Raw genomic sequence first — 17,600 nt, forward strand, 5'->3', positions numbered from 1 at the left:
CCCCAGCTTTGACAGTCACTGCCCCCCCCCTCACACTCCCGCTCCACTCCACAATGTTGTACCTCACTGCCCACCGCTGTTCTTCAGTCAGCACACACTTCCTGTCTGTGCCACTGTCTATCACTCTGTGGATTGTCATCATTCACACAAAGATGCTCCAGTTCTTTGTATCACACTGAGGTCAATTTATTCATTTATACACAAGTATAACTAACTACATTGATCTTGGTTTGGTTTTGGGTTGTGACAGTGTTTATTGAATTTGTTTTTGATGCTCATTGATCATGTCTGAATCAGGTGTAGAGTATTAGGTATGTACGATATTGATACTTTCGATAATTTACTCACCAGCATTCATGTAGTTTCTACCAGTGCAGTTTATCTATTACTGCAGCTGTGATGCATGGCACAGATGTAGCTGTCTAAAAAAACTGCTTCCCTCCTTTGATTATGCACATAAAGGTTTGTTTACTCGTTTTCATTACTAATGAACTTAGCTGCATCATTTTTTTTTGTGGCTGCAAGTCTGAAAAATAAGCTTCATCATGTCTCAGTGCTGTCGTCAGTTTTGTCTTGAGTTAGGATTGAAACAAATGTTTGACAAAAAATCTGCATTATAAACAGAGGGTATAGAGTTTGAAAGATATTACAGGTGCATTGTGGGAGTTGTAGGTTCCAGTGTTTTTTAAGCTTGACTCGTGTTAGGGACAAAATCAGGATATTTTACAATTGATTTTGACCATTCTCTTTCAAATCTGCTATCAATATTATGTGAGCAATACTAAATCACCTGTAAAGTCAATTTATTACTAAATGCAAAACTGTGTCAGTATAGGAATCTGCAATTACTTCAAATTAAATTACTTCAATTAAATGTAGACACATGGTTTATTTTTGCATATATCTTGGTGGGAGTATTGCAAACAGCTAAGTTTCAGAATATTGTTAGCAATTATCAAATTCAAAAAGAAATCTATCCCACATATAAATTTGAAATGAACCAAATACTTTTCCACATACGCTGTATGGCTAAAACTGTATGTTGAAAACTTGTCCACATACGTTTATATACATTTAGTCTAGAGCTGGATCTTCATGCTTTGGTCTAAATTCCAGTTAAGGTAAATCTTAATGCTGCAGCGTACAACAGTTTGAGAAAAGCCAACCTCAGTTTCAACATGGCAATGCCTGCAAGTCAAAACTGGTTTTGCAGTTTGGTGTGGAAGAACTTGACTGGTCTAACACCTTTGAGATGAACTGGAACACTGACTGTGAACCAGACTTAATCACCCAGCATCAGTGTTGGACCTCACTAATGCTCTTGTGGCTGAATGGGAGCAAATCCCTGCAGCAGGTTCAACATCTGGTGGAAAGGCTGAAATATAAAAAGCTTGTTTATCGTGCACCCCTGTCATGCATTTTTTTTTATTTATTCATACTGTAAACTTGACTTCTGATGGCCCACATGCTGTGTGTAACATCATCCGGCATCAATGAGCCCACATCTGGAATGATCTGTTTCACCCTACATGTTTTTTTTTTTTTACCCACATTAGAAGTGCTTTTATTTCCCTCTCTGCTCACTCTCTCTGTTTCTCTGCTCTGCCAGATTCTCTCTGCAACCTGGACATCCCCGTCATTAACATGGAACTGGACGGTCTTTTTGACTTGCCCCACATCTCCCCCTTCAGGAACTCAGTGGCGCTGCTCGAGTTGACCAACAACAGAGCAGAGTCGGAGGAAGAGTCTGAGAGCACAGTGCTATGATGCCACTGAGTCCCCCCTACACCCCCACCCCTGCAGGCTGATTAAATGAAACACAATGCTACTGCTGCACCGTGTCGCTCCAACCCCCCACCCCCCCACGCTCAACTCATTGACCTCTCACCTCTCCAGCTGGATCTCATTGTCTCACCTCACCTGTGCTTGATCCAGAGGGGCCGACTTGTAAAAAGAAGCTCTTCTTCACAGTAAAACAACAAAAAAACAAGGTGAACACAGCTAAAAGAATCACACGAGTTGTTGTGACAATGTGGTCAGGGGATTGTTGACATTTTATATTGGCTGGAAATATGTCGTTTTCATTAATTTAATTTTTTATGTTTGTTTTTGCCTTATTTTTATTCACTTGCAATATTGCCTTTAACTACACACACGAGACTGGCTGCTGGGAGGAATGAGTGCTCTTTGCTGCTGCTTCTCATGAGTGACTTTTAGAAGGAAGAACAACACAACACTGTTCATCTGTCCTGCCAACACCCAGGCTTTCTTCTTCTTCTTTCTTTCTCCTCGGTTCCTCAGGGGTGTCAGTTGAAATGCCTCGCTCTGGCATGTGGTGGCAACAAACCCCTGAATTTCTGTCCCACCTGAGCGTTCACTGTGAGTGTGACAGTGTGTGTGTGTGTGTGTGTGTGTGTGTGTGTGTGTGTGTGTGTGTGTGTGTGTGTGTGTGTGTGTTTGTGTCTGATGTGTTTGGTAATTGTACAATTATGATGTTGCACTGTTGGTGTCGTGGAGCATAAACAGGAATGCATGTTTTAGATATTTAGGAAAACAACGACCAGGTTGCAAAGAGCTTCAACGCAGTCACCAAGTCAAACTTTTCTCTATATTTACATGGCATTCAATCAGGATATCAATCACTGAATATTTATTGTTTATACTGTACATTTTCAGAATATATGATATGATTAACATTATAAATCAGATCAAATCATATTTTGTATCCACAGGAGAGCTATAAAGACACCACTTCAGATAGAGTATAGTTGATGCCGTCAGGGAGCTGTTAAATATAAGAAGTACATATTGTAGGTTATGGAAGGTCCAGTGAGATGAAAAATGAAAAACTCCATGTGATTACTCATAGTTATTTTTGGCAGCAAGCGAAGTTACATGGGATTCTTCATTTTTCTCTGTAAAGTAAGGATTAATGTCAGTTTCAAGAAAGAGAAACTGAATCCACTGGAAGACAAGAATGTACAGGTTTGGTACTGAGGAGCCTGGAGTGTGCCACAGGAACATTTACTTAAATTAAATTAATAATTATATTAAGTCCAATCCAACATTTGAAAATCAGACTATTTTGAATTGTGGATTAGACTCTGCTTCCTTCCACGTTGCTGCCACCAACTGTGCGACAGCGGATAGCAGGTAAAAGCACTGCTCCATAGCTTTACTAGCAGTCAAAAACTACACAGGGTACCTTTAATGTTTATGTGCCAGACTGCTCACATGACAATTAGAGAATCATTCTTAAATTAAATGATCGCAAAATGAAAATTACAGATGTTAAAGAAATGGAATATGATAGAAAGACACAAGTGAATGACCAAATGGAATAATTGAAGAGCCTTTTTAAAAATAGTTTGGCGGTTCAATTTTAAAATGTTTTCCAACAACTCCTGAGGGAAATATCTGGTTCTTTAGCTGCTAAATGCTCTGCTATATTCATTTATGAGCCAAAAATGACACTTGAGAGTGAACCAAAACAGTAAAGTTGTGGGTCAACCAATCAAACCAATGAGCTGAAAGATGCTAAACACTAATGAAAATATATACATAACTGGTTTCAGTTTTATACAATATATGTGAATTACACTGGAAAATTAACAGCTTTTTAAAATTTATCAAATAATTGAATGATTATAATAAAACATTTTTTTAAAAAAAGCATAAAATTTCTCCGGTGGCACACTTCAGCCTCCGTATGGGAGAATCATCCCTGGTGAGGCGTTGTCAGAGGATACAGGCACAAGATTGTGTCCTTGTGCCCTGAGGTATTAAAACATCCCATCATATCATAGCAAAGAACTGAAAACTGTCTTGACACACTCCCAGAAAAAAAGGTGCTATTTTTTGTTAAAAAGAAAACCCTGCAGCCCCAGTGGTTAAAATAAGCACACTTTTTTTCTGATAGTGCAGTTTCACTTTCAGCCATGCACTTCCTCATTGCAGTTTATAGGAAACCTGTCTGATGATGCTGATATTTTTGGTCTATATTAGTGAACTAGAGGCAAGTGCAAAGAAATGTGTATATGTGTTTATTTTGATGAGAGTATTTATACAGATATATTTCTGAATACTTTTTACTAGGTCTGAGGAGTTGTGATTGTTTCCACTACACATGAATCTCATCAGAGGATTTAAAAAAAAAAAGAAGCATAGAAACACGGGACCAGAATTTTCCCTGCTGTTGCATTAAAACCTTTTCAGGAATCAGAAGTTCGGTTTAAGGGAAATAAAACTGAAGTAACAAGGTTTTACATACGACAGCAGCAGTTTGTTATTTGCCTTGCGGTGGGTTTTGTTGTGACCTATCCAGATTTGTAAGATTTTCCTTTTGTCCTGAGAACATCCACGACACATGGCCTCAAAGTCACTGTGCTGCTCTACCATCCCCTTTCTTTTAAAGTGCGATATGATTCACAGGACTTTTGTAAATACTCAAACCTCTGTACATATATGTCGTGTATATACTGACAGGGGAGAAATTTAAATATATATATATAAATATAAATATATATATATATATAGACAGATAGATAGATAGATATATACAAATACTGTATTAAAAAATATAAATGACGATGAACATTATAACATTATACTGTACAGATAATATTATAATGTCGCTGGTTCTAGCACAATAATGCCACACTGACACAAAATAACATCGAGTAGATTTCGCACAGTAAAAATTAAAAATGGTACAGTAGATCTCTCGGCACTGACGTAGGCTCAAGGTTAAATCTAGTTTGTAGGTTTTCTAAATAAACAGCTGATAGTGCTCGTTTTCAGATTCTTGACTAAGAGTTAATTAAAAGAGAGAGAGCAGACAGCAGATAATGAATCTCCTCAGTTCCTTCATTAGATTTAAGATGTGATTTTAGAATGAGAACATAAAGAAAATGCTTTACACAAGTAGTTCAAAAAGAAAAAAATGACATTTTCTACAATTTAGGGCTGCGATTAATGATTATTTTCATAATTGATTAATGATGGTTGATTAATCAATTAATAATTTGTTCTATAAAATGTCAGAATATAGCGAAAAATGTTTCATAAAGCTTAAAGTGCTGTATCTAATAGCTTGTTTACGCCAACTAACACTTGATAATCTATAGATACACAGTTTACTATCACATAAGAGAAGCGAAATCCTCACAATATTAAAGCTGAAACAAGATTTTTTTGGGCATTTTTGTTTGAAAAATTACTTTAATGATTAAACTGATGATCAAAATACTAACAAATTATTTTTCATCCATTCAGACTCAGCTCTACTACAGTTCACTGCAGTTACTGGATTTAATCAGCTGAGTTTAAATCAGTCCAGCATAAAATGCTCTCACCAGTATTTCTACTTTGAATATTTAAAGAAAAACTAAACACTGACCACAAAACCGTTTTTTTAGAAAGTTATTGTTGCATTTAGGCTGTGCCGAGGTGAGTGGTCTGTCCTGTCTTTGTCTGGATTTTTGTGTAACAATGTGCCGCTCTTCGTTTTGTACTAAAGGGTAATCCGATCAAGGCTTGTACATAGAGTATTCATCCAAAACAACTTTATTAACAAGAGCCCTGTCGAGCAGAGAGAGTGGTGGAGACACAGCTTCCAGTGTTACAGCTTTTTGCGAGCATGCCCTTTGAGCACTAAAATACGAAGGCCTTGTTTTTGAAAATTAATAGGTGGAATGTACCGGTGAAGTTCACTTCGTAGGTCGTGATACAGGCGGATCGTGTGTGTGTCGTGGACTTAGTTACAGTAAAAGAGGGTGAAGGGGTATTTGATAAAAAAAAAAAAAAGTGTGTAAGTCCTAATTTTTGGGGCAGGGGGTGTTTGATTCGACATTGTCCTGTGTGAAACTCAGCAGCATGCTTTTTAACCATGCCTATGAAATATGTCTCATCTTTGGTCCTATCTAAACGTGCTTGTATTTATTTTTTATAAGTGAATAGATCAACCTTTACAAGAGAAGAAGTCAGTGCTCCCCTTGACCTTTTTTAGTCAAACTTCCCATTGATTCTGCCGACAATGTGTTCGAATCATTCATGATTACTGTTTGTTTTCACCTTGTTTCTTCTGTGTTACATTAATACAGTATGCTCCACCTGTTTTATCAATAGGAGAAAAAAAAGCACATAAGACTCAAAACAGAGAATCAAAAATCTTCATGATATGATGGAAGAGAGGACATGTGTGCTCTGAGGATTTACACTGAAATCATATAACAAGCAAGAGAAGAAAAAAACGTGCTGCATATAGGTTTGTTTTTACCCATACAGTTTGTAGATTACACTGTGGTGCATGCAGCCATTGCAAGTACATCTCCAATCATCTTTTCTTTTTTTCTTTTTTTTTGCTTAAGTTTAAGTTCCAAGTAACGGGGGCCAAAATAAAAAGGGAACACATACGTGATCAAGGAATTTTTTCAGACTTAAAAGTTCTTTGTGTCAAACTGTAGTGATGCTGTGGACTCTTTAAAGTTTGGAGTGAAGAGGAAATGCCTTTTCTTGGACATGCTATCTCCCGGTCACCAAGTGGAACACAGTGTAAGATAAAAGAAAAAAAAAAAGAAGATAATCCTCATCCGAATGTTGAAACTATTAAAAATGTTTTTATATTACTTGGACTGTCTGTGCTTTTGTTATGAATTATAAATGTTGAGAATTGTGTTCAATCTTCTCTCACTCACAGAAGTTTTATACCTGAAATGATTTGGAGTGGAAACAGCTGTTTTTGGACCAAACAAGTGAAACAAATAGAAAGAAAAGCTGCAGAAAATTAAATGATGGTATAAAACACAGTGATTTTTCTCTGGTAAGAAGCCTTCAGTCACACTCACAGTGCTTCAGTGGAGGCCAAACACATTCTGCAGAGGCATAAAACATCTAATTACAGCTTTGAATTGCAAGGTAAATCAAAAGGAAGTGGCTCACTCTGACAGCTCTGAAATGCACCTGTCATGCAGATCTCTTATGATGACAAGCAACAATACTGTGTGGGAACTACTGTAAACAGCTTCACATGAGCCTTTAACACACACATATTGTTCCTTATGCTAAGAACCAGCAATCAATTTAATTATTTCCTGACAACCACACATGTTAACACACACTAAAAGAAGAAAGGAAGAGGATCACCAAAATTTTTAAGCTTCATTGTCTGGAAACCGTGAAGGTCTTAACTAACTAACTATTTGTGCAAAATCATCCAATAGTTATTGAGATATTTCACTGAATAATCTGCTGGTGGTGTTACTGTGCATGAACAGTCAGTAGGACTTATCCTCTGGGGACCATGAATCCCTCAGATACAGTATTTCAGTCTGGACCAAACTGGTGGACGCCGTTAGTCTCACTAAAAACTCAACAGCATAGTTTGTTTCCAATGACAATGTCTCTGCTACTCTGAATTATCCACAAACCTCACTGTCAGCAGCTTCCATGGGAATTGCTTTACCAAAAAAGAATCCCCATGGAAAAAGTTGATTCTGGAAAAAGATGCTGCTGATGATTTTTTTTTAAATGTTGTAGGAGCCATGTATTTGATTTGTGTGATAATCCTCCGAGCACTAGGGGGTGATGTAAGGCTGAGGCTGTCCACAGAAAATTTAAGCCCCAAGGCAGTAAACACAGGTGTTGCTCATTGTAAAGAGGCAAACAGTTTTTGACTGTTCTCTGACAACTCTGTGGCTGTTTTATGTTAAACTTTGTATAAAACTGTTATTGGACATTATGGACAGATTGGGGACACAAGAAAATAAAAGCATCATGATACAAAGCATTGTTAAGGACTGGATATCATTATTCCAAGGACACATCTAAACAATCAAGGTTGCAGTGAGCAGCCATGTAGCAGCTAAAGTCAACACATTAAGTCAAAACTTCATTTTGGATCACCAAGACAAGACATGTTGCTTCATTGGGAATCCATGAAGTTCGCAATTCACAATTTACTACAATACATCTGACTCATCACACTTGCAATAGGAGTTTGTCACTACAAATGTCAATTTACAAACAAATTCACTTTCATTTAATTGTACTGGAGTGAAAGCAGATATTTTAAAACCAGAGCAAATGAAACCAAACCAATTATCTGCACATGTTATTTGTGAGTTAGGTGAACTGACCCGTTAACTGCTAGATGTCCAGTGTGTAGATGAAATATGCAGGATGAGTCCTCACCTTTCACCTTCCACCTTTAGTCCAAAAAGTTAAACTGTAGTGAGGCAGCGGCTTCGAATAACTTGTCCTTTTGAGCAATAAGAATATTTTACATAGTTAAGTTTACTTTCTTGTGACTTAAAAATAATTATCATAAAATGACTCATCTTTTCCTTTAAGACTCATGTTTCCTCATTCACTTCAAATGAGCACATTCATCATAAATCAAAACTCAGCTGAAGTTGCCTCTTACCAAAGTCCATGCTGACGTTTAAGGGGGAGTCGTACATCTGCAGGAACTGTTGTGGACTCTGCAGCTCATCTCGATCCAGCAGCTTATCTAGAGCCTCCTGAGGCATGATCAGTTCTGGAGTCTCATCCAGAACTAATCCAGGGAGAGTCTGAGAGGGGAGTCAGAAAATCTTCTTTAGAAGCTGACAACATCAGGGTTATTTTATTGTTATAAAAAAAGTGAGAATTATCTATAAAATGTGCTGTAAATTTATGAAGCGAACGCACCTTCTTAGATATTTCAGGGTGCTCACCCAGACTCTGCAGTGCTGACAGGACACTGCAGACCAGAGTCTCTGTGCTCTCTTCTTCTTCCTCATGTCCTTTAGCCTCGTGGTCGCCAGACACCTGGTCTGCCCCCAGCACCTTCAGTTAACAACGTGAATCACTCATTAAATGTCCATGGAAACAGATTATAATTCATAAGGAATCTGCCACATATCTGTGTTTGCCTCATGCAGCCTCAAAGATATACAAACCTTGTAGCTCCACTGATGGAACATCCTGCTTCGAGGTTCATGTGCCATGAACACAACCTTTGCAGCTTCCAGCAGGGAACTAAGAGAGGATTCAAAATCATTAGTACAGTTCTGCATATTGTAAAATTCAACACCAACAGGTTCAATGTCAGGGAGAAGGTTTGAAATGTTCTCGGCTGGGAACTAGAGGAGCCATTGTTGAAAATAATATTTATCATATATTTATCCCTATCAGTCCCACTGGAATGCTGGCATCCCGTCCACTGTCTATCTCACTATCAATTAACAGATCAATAATCCTGGTCCTTATTATAGCAATCCAATCAACATGTGAACATCGTTGGTTGTGTCCCACTCTTCTTAATGGGGGAAAGCTTTGAAGACTACACTGAATAGCTGCCGCTGTTGTTTAATGGCGATGATGTTTTTATAAATATTTCACATTCCAGGTTTCACTCTTGGCTCTCATGAATTTAGGAAGATCAGTGATGTGGTTTGATTCGAGTTGAAACCTGCACAAAAGTTAACAGTACTTTTAGTAGTTTTCTAATGAACTATCATATTTGAGACCTTCAGAAATCAGATTTTATAACATTTATAACTTTTTTTGCAGTTGTTACAGTTTTTTTTGCAGTTGTTACAGTTCTTATCATTAATCTTTAATTAACTATTTACATAAAATAGATGTTCAAATAGTCTTGTTTTATCTTGAAAAGAAAATGTACAACACATGAAGCTAATGAGAGACTTTGACAGGCTGATGAATGGAAGTACCGGTAGTACAAAAACACGGCTTTAGGCCTGGGACTTCCCCTGTCTGCATTCTTAAGGCATTTGAATTCTTCGAGTGCAGCTATGCTAGTGGTGTGACAAACACTCATGGCCCCAAGAGGTTGTATCCCTCTGACTTAGATGATCCCAAGACTTGTGCGACCATGAGGTTGAAATTGGTGTTTTTAAGTGAAATGTCTCAACAACTATTGGATGGGTGGTCATGAAAAAACATTCATGCCCCCATGAGATGAATTTTAATCACTCCTCTGAACAGTATTAGTATGCTTTGGTACATGACATAGTGTGTGATATTCATCATTACCAGTCTGTCTGTTGTTGCAGGTCTTTCAGAACAGACAGCAGAATCTCCCTGGATGACTGGAAGAGAGCAGCGCAGCAAACAGTAAGTACAGGGTTTCACATCATAAAGTTTCTTCATCGACTGAATATTTATCTGGAGGGAAACTTACTTCAATGATGTGCAGCAGGCAGGATGGATAGATTACCAGCAGGCCTGTCATGTGATCCCAGATATATTGTTTGCTTAACTGAAAGTTGAGTTTTTCATAATGAGCTGTATGGAAACAAATCAACAAACAGAACAATGTGTCAGTTTGCAGACAACAGAGAAACTGAGTATCCTGACAACCACATGAAAGCCCAGCGCTGTTGTCAACACACCGTTCAGTTCCAGCCTCTCCAGGGGCTTTTATTTTGAGTTTTCTATGTAATTTCTGTGGAAGAATTCCTTGAAAAGTGACAACACGAAGCTCTTACAAGGACGCCCTGCAGACTCATTCACATACGAAGATGGGAAAGCTCTAAAACAGTCCGACAAGAGAAACGAGACGATGCTTCTCTCTAAATTTAGATTGCAAATTTCTGCAGAAAGTGCAGATCTATTCATTTGTAATATAATTTATAATATTATTACTACCATCCCCTTCATTTCCCCCTAAGGAGAACTGGATCAAATTGGAACAAGGTGATTAGGTCACTGCAGAGAATGAAGGGATTGTGTCAGTGAAATAGCGATGCCTTATTATCAGCCACTGAGCTGTTGTTGCTCTTGGTCTTTGTAGCTCTAAGGTAATTGCTGGCTGACCTCCCAGTTCTGTCCTGTCAGCGAGATCGTGGGGGAGCCGGGCGATTACTATCAGCCGCTGTAGCACGATCTTCTGCAGAGACAAGGAAGACAAGTCTTAGAAAAACCTGCTTTGTCACATAGCCTATTAGACACGTACATTCACAAAGGGAGGAGCACTACCTCATGCATGATTAAATTATAAAGCTATTTCAACATATAATGAGTGAAATTGCAACTGTTCAAATCAGCACCTGTCAGCAAAAGAGCTTCATGGTTTCATGAAGTAAAGTTTCTGATCAGATCAGAATTTAATAGGAAAACTAGCAAGCTGCTTAAGAAAAACTTTTATTTCCTCTCCTGTTGTTTGAAATGGAATACAAACCACTTGTTCATCATCCAGATCCTTCCTCTGATCCATACGATGGTGAAATAAACTAGTCCCAATTTCTTCCTCTTTCTTTCCCTTTGCTTTCATTGGGTCGGTTTTCTCCATCTTAACTCTCTAACTCCTTATCTCCATCCAACTCAAAGACTCTAGCAGAGCGAGTGAAACCTCAGTGAGCTGCCTGCTTTCACTGTTTATTAAAGCTTATATCCTAGAAACCCTTTGTTCGCCTGCACTCTGGCGCAACTACATATGCACGATAAACATATGAGCCAATCCCGAGCTGAGACAGGTTTGTAATTCAGGTAATGAAAGCCAACAGGAGGAGGAACTGTACATATGGGCACTGCAGAGGATAGTGCATTAAGACACTATTTAGTCTGAAGCTAATGTCAAAAACTGTTTGCTGGCAGTTATATGAGCTAATGAGGGAAAAAGATTTCTCATTTGGTTTAATCTGAAAAAACAGTTATTAAAATTAATGTCATGTCAACCTCTTTGATACTCATTACTTGCATGTTCACTTATCCGATTTTCACCCAGATAGAACTTTTATTATGACAACTAATTATATAATCCTTCAATTTTCATAAATTACAATTTAAATATGCAGCCAGGAGCTCACTGTTGTGTCATTAGTGGTGGAAGTAATACCCAGACTTTACTTAAGTAAAAGTTCCAGTACCACAATGTAAAATAGCGTCCACTTTCTCAAATACAAGGTTTTACTGCTTGTGCTTTTAATTCTTTATCATTCATTTTCAATTATTTTGAGGTTTGGATAAACAAAGCCTTGTGAAGGTGTCACTTTGGGCTCTGAATAAGGAATATTTCTCATTCTTTTCTGAATCTTTACAAACTAAACTACGTTAAATTGGAAATCAGATGCACCTCAGCCCAGAGCAACAGTAAAAAGCTTCTTACACATTTTAATGCATCTGCTTGAGTAACATTTTCAATACAGTATTGGAGCACTGGAGTATGGGAGTAGGCTATATTTACTGTGTGGTATTGGTACTGTTACATCAGGATGTCAGTACTTCTTTCAGCACTGTGTAAACCTACTTCAGTGAGTGTTGACAAATGTTTTTGGGCCTTATCTAAACTTTTTTCCTGTAATTATTTCGTGGGGCGGTTGAACCAGGCGCATATCCTGTAAACGTTACCGTTATCCGACCGGTAGCTAGTTTAGCTACCGTCACAAGGCTCCGGTACAAACCTCTCTCATTGTCCCGTGAAACACATCAAACATGGTCACCGTGTCTCTTCCCTCCACCTCCGAGTCTCTGTTTTCCCACGACTTCAACGACAAGCTGCCGACTTTCTGTGGAGCAGCCATACTGCCTCAACCTAACCGAGATGTTTGGGGGCTCCTCTCTCTCGCTCTAGGTGGGTTACCATGGCAACGATGCCCGTCAAGCTCGGCGAAGACGTGTTTGACGTCACCACAGCCTAGATACGTAGGTGGATTTTGAATCATATGATTTGTATCTTTTTTCTTATTGTATTGTTTATTTCCTATTGTTTATTGTTACTATTTATGTATTTAGATTGTATTATTATTATTTTCTATAATTTCTTTCTATAAATATTACTTGTACAATAATACCATGATGATTGTTGTTTGTATTTACTATAATATGAAAAAAAAAGATTATCTGATGCCTAGAGTTACAGCCTTTGTGACCTATCCTCAACATCAGCTACATTAAATTCAGAAATACCTAACCCTATCCAGTCAATGACCAACAGGTGGTGCTAATTTAACATTAACTGCGCCCTATGCGCAGCACGTGTGCAGCAATGAAGCTCATGAGCACGAGAATACGTAGGGAAATCCACCCTAAACCTGATTTTTTTTTTTTCTCTCTCTCTATTGTAGTTTACTTTTGTGTTTTACTTTTTCTATAATTATCCAAAAATAATTTTTTGGAATTACTGCTGTGAACCATAAATACTCCAAATAGCTTTTGGATTATTAATCTCTCATGTTGCTGGAGCCTACGACACAATTTGTTTTATTTTATGCTTTTTATCACGTTGTTGTTGGTTTAATTTGAATTTAATGTAGTTTTGCAAGTATGTTTTTATTAGAGATTTTTTAAGCTTTTATATATATCTATGATATAAAAGCTCTAGTGCAATATGACAGGCTTATCCTGTTATCAAATATGAAGCGTTCAATAGAAAAATAATAAGAAAAAATAGAATTGAGATTTAGGGTGTATTTTCCTTTAAAAGCCCTGCTGAGCGGACCGAGCAGAGATCATCAGACAGCCGGAGGAGACGGTCGGCCTCAACAGCGTAGACCATCGAGCATAATGGACTGACTTACATCAGTGTTTGAGGCGATGTTCAGGTACTGGACACATGATAATTCATCCTCTTTTCTCTTTGGTGCACAACTAGTGAAACTGAAACACTGGAGCCAGTTTGTCGTTGAACGCTGGTCGTTTATCGTTTGTTCGGTTCGCGGCTTGTTTGCACACCCAGTTTTGACAGCTGAGCTCAGCATCAGCTCTGGATTTACACTCGCTGATTTTGGTCTTATTTCTTGTCCTGTTTAACGTTATAATTCAAAACCGATGATTCAAATCTAGGTATTTTCAGTGTATGTAATTAAATATCATTTCCTGTTTCTAATGATAGAAGATGATCACTGAACAGGGTCATCTCTCATTTGGATTAAAACCTTTTGACTCAGTATAGAATTAACATCAGTTTGGTTAAATAGTAAGATTTTACAGTGTAGTTTTCTGACTCTGATCTTGCTTGATTTACACCTACACTTAACCCACCGTTTAAATCATAGATTATACACCCTTATAATGTAAGATCATAGGCCAACATTAGCTCATGCAGTTTACATGAAGGTAAATGTTTTTTCTAAAATTGTAATTGTGTTTTTTTTATTTTTATGTTTTATTTAAGAAGCAGGCCCACTTATTGATGCGGACAAAATGGTTTATCTTGCTTTTTCCTCTACTTTATGCCATTTAAGCCCCCCCCCCAGGCTGTGGGTGACATGGTTGAATTTAATCTGAAGCGGAATTATTCAGAGGTTCATAGAATGAAATTTTTGCAGGTCAGTAGCTACTATAGAAGGCACTGCCTGCAAGAGCAGCCAAGCTTTCTTTATGATTAATAAGATTTTCTTTTCTTTCTTTTTTTTAATCTCATGATCTTATTGGCGGTTGTAAAGACATTTTGTTGGAGTGGACACGGGGCTCTTCTGTGTGACACTGGAGGTCAGCATTATTTACTGTGACCCCTCACACAACGGAAGCATCTGTTGACCTTGTCCTGTCTCTCCCTCTCTCTGTGTTATCACACACTTAAATTCAGCGACTTTTCAGCATTTATCCTTATTGAGATGACCACCCATGGCTGGACTGACCTCCGTGGGGACACTAGGGCAAACATCTGTTGCTGGGCCCCTATAGACCCTATGGAAGTGTAATGCATTCACTTAAAAAATAAATAAATAAATAAATAAATTCTGAATTATAATGAATTAATAAAATTCCTGCTCTGTTTCTCTGAATTAACGACATAATTATCTTCTTAATTCTGAAAAACAGAGCTTTTTTTTTTTCCTTAAGTAAATGCATTATGCTTCCATAGACCCCATATATACATGGCAGTTAATTTTATCAGTTCAGTTGTTTAAACAAAAAGTACAAATGCATTATATTTGATTCCTATAAGGTGTAACCATCCTATAGCTGACACTGTTGCCCGAATGAGTGAATAAAAGAAAGAGCTTGACTCAGAATAGTTTCTCTTCAGCCTGCAGGGCCACATCAAGCTGAAGAGAAATAAACAAGACACTGATTTCTGTGCCAGCCCAAAGGGAGTACTGGTTTGGCTCCATCACTGCTCACCAGAGGGTTTTATTGTCCAGAAAACTGCAGTTCCTCTTCTTGTAATCTGCTGTTATTTCCTCAATGCCTCTCTTCATCAAAGTGCCAACAGTTGGTTACCAGGAGACACTATGTTTCACTTTCTGAAGGAAAAATAAAGGTGGATGGAGTTGTTGGAATTGGGTCACCTGTAGCCTCACATCCTCATGTAAGGTTAACATAGACAGTGGCACCTTTTAAAATGATATTAACTGCTTTAAAACGTGTCTTTTAATTGGCTGCATGCTTGTGCAAACAGTCACATGGGATCACAGGATAACCTTCCTTTTCTCTCACTTTTTGTTCTCCGTTGATTCAGCTGGGGAAAGACGGGTGAAAGCAGCTCTGTTTCAACAGCAGGACAAAAGCACAAACCTGTTTAATACCCATGAGAGCAGAAATACTGTCCAACATTGTTTGGGTCAAATGGTTTTTGGAGAGTTGTTGTGCTGGTGGCTCCAGACTCTGTAGCCTACTTAAGTCAGAGGGAGTTTATTTATAGGGACAAACACCTTTCAGAAAATGCAGCAGTTTTTTATTGAAGCTTTTTGTCCTGTTCCTGGCTTGACTCCAACTTCAACTCTAATTATGAGTCAGTGTGATGAATGAGGCTCAGGAGGAAATGAAGAATAAAATAAATAACATGCACTGAAGTAAAGCTTGTGTGGTGCATTTTCAACCAAATGATGTTGTATAGTGTCAGTTGCCTCTTATTTAGGTGTAATTAAACTTGTAGGAGCGTTAATCAAACTGAAGATGCTGTTTTCTCTGCAGTTGATTTTTTTTATTTTTTTCTCTGTATCCCGTACTCCATGGGGCTTCTGGGAGTCTGGAGGGAGCGCTTTTGATGATTAATTCCCAGCTGTGGTTTAAATCACTGATTTGTGCGTCTTTTTCTCATTTCATGTTGCATTTTGAGATGTTTGCTGCCTTTTTTTATGAACTAAGAGATTTCAGGATCGGAGAAGAGTCAGTGCTTCTGTGTCTGTGATGCTCTGGAGAATCTTAATGGATCACAAGCTCCATCAGCTTGTCACAAAAGATTCAATGCTCTGTCTGATAAACTTGACTTGACCTTTTTTTTTTTTTTCCTCATTGTAATCCCTTGTTTCCTCATTCCTTCCTCCCCAGATTTGTTTGCCATGGAAACAGATATGATCCCGAAATTCTCCTCCAAAGACGAGGAAATTGACTTCTGGAAGACTCTGTCCCTCAAGTACAAGACAGGGTATGTAACCGGCTCATGTTGTTTGGTGTTTTGTTTCAGCACATTGGTAACATCAGCCTGGTGTCCTTCTGCATTTTTCTTTTTCAAAGACCTAAAGCGACAACAAACTTATCGAGGAAAAGTAAATATTTGTGACCCATTTAAAGAGATTTGCATCTTCAGTAAGAACCAAACGTCTTGGGAAATCTGAAAGAGCTGAGAGACGAACACACTGTTGGTTTTAGTCTTTTCATTTCAGAAAAAAGTAAAAAGTTAATGAAGAGTCTTCTCCTCCTTTTAACTGGAGGTATAACTGACCATTTCCCACCTGCAGCAGACTCAAAATGTCATGTACCAGATAAGTGGAGGCAGGTTACAACGGCAGATTAATGCTTATGGTTTATGCTCAGGTGTTCAGACTTTCACTGTTCGGGCAGATGGGGAATAAAAAGAATTTCTGGCTGATATTATTAGTGGTTTAGTGGTGACTGACTCTGCTGACTGCATTTGAACCGCAGATTGAGCCGTTGATCATGAGAACTGACAGTAACTGTAGACTGTCTTTGTGCAGGAATACTTCACCTCAGGAACGTTTGATCTGCTCTCTTGTCGTTGGATTTCAGTCGCCCATTCTCACTCTTTCAATTTAAAAACCAGTGTTGGCATATCCAGTGACACTTCAGGAAGAGTCTCATGTGAGACGAGCAGCGAAACCTCTCCCTTTGTCCCAAAGCGACGGCTCCTTTTTCACGTTAAGCATAAAAGGCTCACATGTGTCTTTGTCCTCGTATCTTTGAACGGGTTTATGTAATGATGCATCACTGTGTTGTCGTTACTCAACAGTTTGATAATCTAAAGGTTGCTAAAATTAGCCATGTCAAGTTGAAATCTTATCTTCCAGCATGTCGCTTGATTTAAAAGCGACTAATTGAGACCTGAACATCCTGAGCTGAAGGAAACCGGCTGAGGCACACACCCTGTTATGTAAAAGTCTCTAGACAATGAGCTTCCTTCAAAGTCAAGGTCACACTCATTCTGAGTGTGGCACATGTGATATAAGTGTTTTCTTCTCTACATCCACCAGTGAGAACTTTGTTTTATTGTGGTATTTAATGTTATTGTAACTTTAACAATCCTGAGTGTCAAAGTTCATTCTTGACCTTAGAAACAGCAGCTGATGGAACAGTGTCATCTTAAAGTCTATTGGTAGCAGTCCTGGAGCTTTCAGTCATATCACATGATCTTCATCAGCACATGGAATTCATTCAGTTGTCATTGAAATGTAGACGTTTAAATTTCCATATTT

At 38.2% G+C, this 17,600-nt stretch overlaps 3 protein-coding genes across 13 annotated transcripts in view; 2 read left to right on the plus strand and 1 right to left on the minus strand.

Annotated features, from left to right (window-relative positions):
• The window catches only part of LOC111655426 (rho GTPase-activating protein 44-like), an 83,634-nt gene extending 77,008 nt beyond the window's left edge, over nt 1-6,626 (plus strand). For both annotated transcript variants that reach the window (XM_087174119.1, XM_087174120.1), the window contains one exon: nt 1,610-6,626. In XM_087174119.1, the coding sequence (XP_087030245.1) occupies nt 1,610-1,767 (158 nt within the window). In that variant the 3' untranslated portion in view covers nt 1,768-6,626. The remainder of the gene's footprint in view (nt 1-1,609) is intronic.
• tex47 (testis expressed 47) lies at nt 6,340-12,547 on the minus strand. Its single transcript, XM_023406831.2, has 8 exons — nt 12,405-12,547; nt 10,819-10,891; nt 10,184-10,287; nt 10,036-10,091; nt 8,940-9,018; nt 8,689-8,826; nt 8,423-8,570; nt 6,340-8,257 (listed from the first exon to the last, which is right to left on the minus strand). Exons 1-8 carry the CDS (start codon nt 12,522-12,524, stop codon nt 8,220-8,222), a joined length of 756 nt encoding a protein of 251 aa, XP_023262599.1. The 5' UTR covers nt 12,525-12,547; the 3' UTR covers nt 6,340-8,219.
• Nucleotides 12,548-13,435: 888 nt separating this feature from the next.
• ndel1a (nudE neurodevelopment protein 1-like 1a) overlaps nt 13,436-17,600 on the plus strand; it is a 16,132-nt gene continuing 11,967 nt past the window's right edge. For all 10 annotated transcript variants that reach the window (XR_015437277.1, XR_015437278.1, XM_087174121.1 and 7 more), the window contains exons 1-2: nt 13,436-13,544; nt 16,219-16,315. Coding sequence is in view for 8 of the 10 variants with exons in the window: in XM_087174121.1 (XP_087030247.1) it covers nt 16,230-16,315 (86 nt within the window). In the remaining 2 variants the exon portion in view is untranslated. The remainder of the gene's footprint in view (nt 13,545-16,218; nt 16,316-17,600) is intronic.

Source organism: Seriola lalandi, unplaced genomic scaffold (assembly GCF_002814215.2).
Source record: "Seriola lalandi dorsalis isolate HSWRI2012SDOR001 ecotype SW California unplaced genomic scaffold, Sedor1 jcf7180002054317, whole genome shotgun sequence".
Lineage (NCBI taxonomy): Eukaryota > Metazoa > Chordata > Actinopteri > Carangiformes > Carangidae > Seriola > Seriola lalandi.